Here is a 2,925-nt window from a genome sequence, read left to right on the forward strand (position 1 = left end):
AAAGCAAAACATACTATTGTCGTCTTCTCCAGCTAACTTAGTTTAAATTAAACATTAACCCTTGAGGGGCTCTGAATAAAGGCATGACCTAAACATTATAAACCCTAGTTTATAGAATCGTATTCACTGCAAGTACAAATATATTTTCGCAGATATAAGCACATAAATTCCGCAACGAGTGTACTGCAATTATTTAACGATGTTTTGCAAATAAATTTTTTTTTTTTGCTAAGCAAGGAGAGAGACAGACATCAGGAGGCAACACCGACATCCCAACTAAATGGCACCCCGGGAAGCCTCCGTCCTATGCCTGTCAAACTCTAAGATTCAATAAAAAAGGGGGAAAAAGTCTATACAAAAGAGAGGGGGGACTAGACCAAAACCCTCAAAAATAAGAAAAGCAAACAAAGCCAAAAAAGAGAAGAAAAAAAAAACAGAAAAAGACAAAGGAGATCTATAAAAGGTATAGAAATCCATATAAGTGTTTTTAACCAAATAGAACTTTGAATCCCATAACTCATATTCGCCAATTTGTCCGCACAGCTGATACCATCACGAAAATCTACGGACAATCCAATAGAACAGAATCATTTGGAAGATGGAGGACCACCCTTTGCACGGGTTTGATAGGGCGTGCCAATGACTTGCTTTTTACGATTTTGCTTCTGCGCCTTTGTAAGAACTTGAGTGAAGCCTTCCTCAGCCATTCGTTGATCATATTCACATATTCTGGCCCATAAATCAAGGCCATCCTGTATGTTTCTGCTGATATGAACTTGTTGTAGTACAGGTGGGCTTACCTCTGCTTCATTTGTGATATTGTTTGCTGCATGTTGGAGTTGTAAGGCATCATGGTCTACATCTGCAGCAGTGGAGTCTTTGTCATTTCCTCGATCAACTATGTTTTCCTCAGCATCTATCTCCTCTAACACATGTATAGAAGTACTAGGTAGCCGGCCGGCGCGAGATGTAGTAACTTCTGTCTGATCCTCAAATGCAAAAGTAACTTCAAGCTCTTTATTGACAATATTCAAATTTTCCGGAGGAGAAAATGTATCCCCTTGTTGCACTAAATTTTCATCTGCAATGATATGTTCTGTGACATCATCCGCTTGTAAAGATGCTTCCAAAGCTATAAAAGTCGCGGTTGATGTGTTGTTTTGCACGGGCACTTCCTTCTCGAGGGATCCTAGATCCGGTGAAGCAACCGGTTCTGGATGTGTTTCCAATTGTTGCAAAGGAACTGTCTCTGAAGGAGCTACATCCTATGTGGCTATCTGAATAGAAGGGACAACCATAGCTGAATTGTGAGGTGCTGGAGGTGGAAGTAATGCTGCTGTCGGTTCTGGAGGTGGAGGCACCTCTGTAGTCATCGCTGGAGTCACATCTTGTTGAGGGCTAGCGAATGCAAGAGATGACCCTATGCCGGAAGGGTTTTCAGTAGTAGGAATCCATGTCTGTTTCTTCATTGGTACTGGTTTTTTCCCTTGTGCAACTAATTGTTTGTGAGCCATATTGTCTTGGCGGGGGAAAAGCCATCTACAAACTGTGACGTCATGGCCAATGTTTTGACAGTGTGAACAAAAATCAGGGAGCCACTCATAAGCCACCTCGACATTAAAGGAGTATCCTTCCCTTACAACCGTAATTTCATGAAACATCTTGCCAGAAAAATCTATGTCGACTAGGATGCGAGCATAGTGTCCAAAAAGTCTCTTGATCGTTGCATTATCAATAATGAGCGGTGTGCCCACGGCACTAGCAATTTCACGTAACGTCCTATCCATCCAGTACTCTTGTGGCAATTCCAACAAACGAATCCACACTTGAGCATGAGTATTCTTATGCTTATTCATGTTAAAATCTTTGGTCCATTCGAATAATCGTAGAACCCCAGGCTTGAGATGTAAGGTTCCTGAGGCCCAAACCATGCGCAAATCAGCGTCATTAGCAAATGTGAATTCAAAAAATCCCCTCCCTAGGGGCCTCATGCTCCATTCACCAGACGTCTTCCACTGCTTTTGTAACTTTAGTTGAATATCCTTGGTTGTGTAGGGTTTGTCTCCCTTGCTTAGTACCAATCGACCCCGTAGGTTATGCTTGCAAATCTCCAGGCCTTTTTCATAAATTTGCTGCGAAATTGTGATGCTCACCGACTCCCCTCGAATCAAAGGTTTAGGCAAGTTATCATTAGAGGATGTCGTTGGTGCGGCTGTCAGTGCTTGCGCGAATGAGATACGTTGCACAGGTTTGGAAGGTGGAGGAGCCGCCATTGCTGATTCGTTGCACAGGTTTGGAAGGTGGAGGAGCCGCCATTGCTGAAGAGATTGGTGGAGCTAAAGGGGCGGACAGCTCAGCCTGCCAGTCAAATGGCATGGCTGCAGCCGTGAAAAGGTTATTGAAACTAGGGTTCAAATTTATGGAATCTAGGAATCTTAGGATTTAGGAATGGTGATGAACAGTGTAAAGATTGCTTTAGTACCAATTGAAAGTAAGTAACAATGGAAAAGTTGAAAGCTTACAAACAAAAGAATTCCACCGATTGAATCATCAATTGGACGGTGGCGCTCTCATGTTGTATTTTCTCCAGATCGCCGCAATTGAAAGTTTGTTATGTGGATATCAAAAATAAAATAAAATTTATTTGAAAGTTTTGCAAATAAAATAAAAAAAAGATATTTAGAAGAAATATTACGTTAATGTAGATATTTTAAAATTAGTTATTAGTTTTCAAAATTGTCATATTAACTTTCTCATCTTGATACATAAAATTTGTATCAACATATATAAGCAAATAAAATCCTCAAAGAGCGCAATGCAAATATTTAACATATTTCTTACATAAGGCAAAAATTTTTAATAGAAACATTTCATTTATCCTGATAATTTTCGTTTAATACCTTTAAACAGTTTATCTGATCCAAA

At 40.1% G+C, this 2,925-nt stretch overlaps 1 protein-coding gene across 1 annotated transcript; it reads right to left on the minus strand.

Annotated features, from left to right (window-relative positions):
- Window positions 1–587: 587 nt before the first annotated feature.
- LOC146925033 (uncharacterized) lies at window positions 588–2,273 on the minus strand. Its single transcript, XM_085711917.1, has 2 exons — window positions 1,362–2,273; window positions 588–1,265 (listed from the first exon to the last, which is right to left on the minus strand). The coding sequence occupies exons 1-2, from the start codon at window positions 2,271–2,273 to the stop codon at window positions 588–590; spliced, it is 1,590 nt and encodes a 529-aa protein (XP_085568043.1).
- Between the last annotated feature and the right edge of the window lie 652 nt (window positions 2,274–2,925).

Source organism: Medicago sativa, chromosome 5 (assembly GCF_051527215.1).
Source record: "Medicago sativa cultivar Bolivia chromosome 5, Bolivia_mono, whole genome shotgun sequence".
Classification (NCBI taxonomy): domain Eukaryota; kingdom Viridiplantae; phylum Streptophyta; class Magnoliopsida; order Fabales; family Fabaceae; genus Medicago; species Medicago sativa.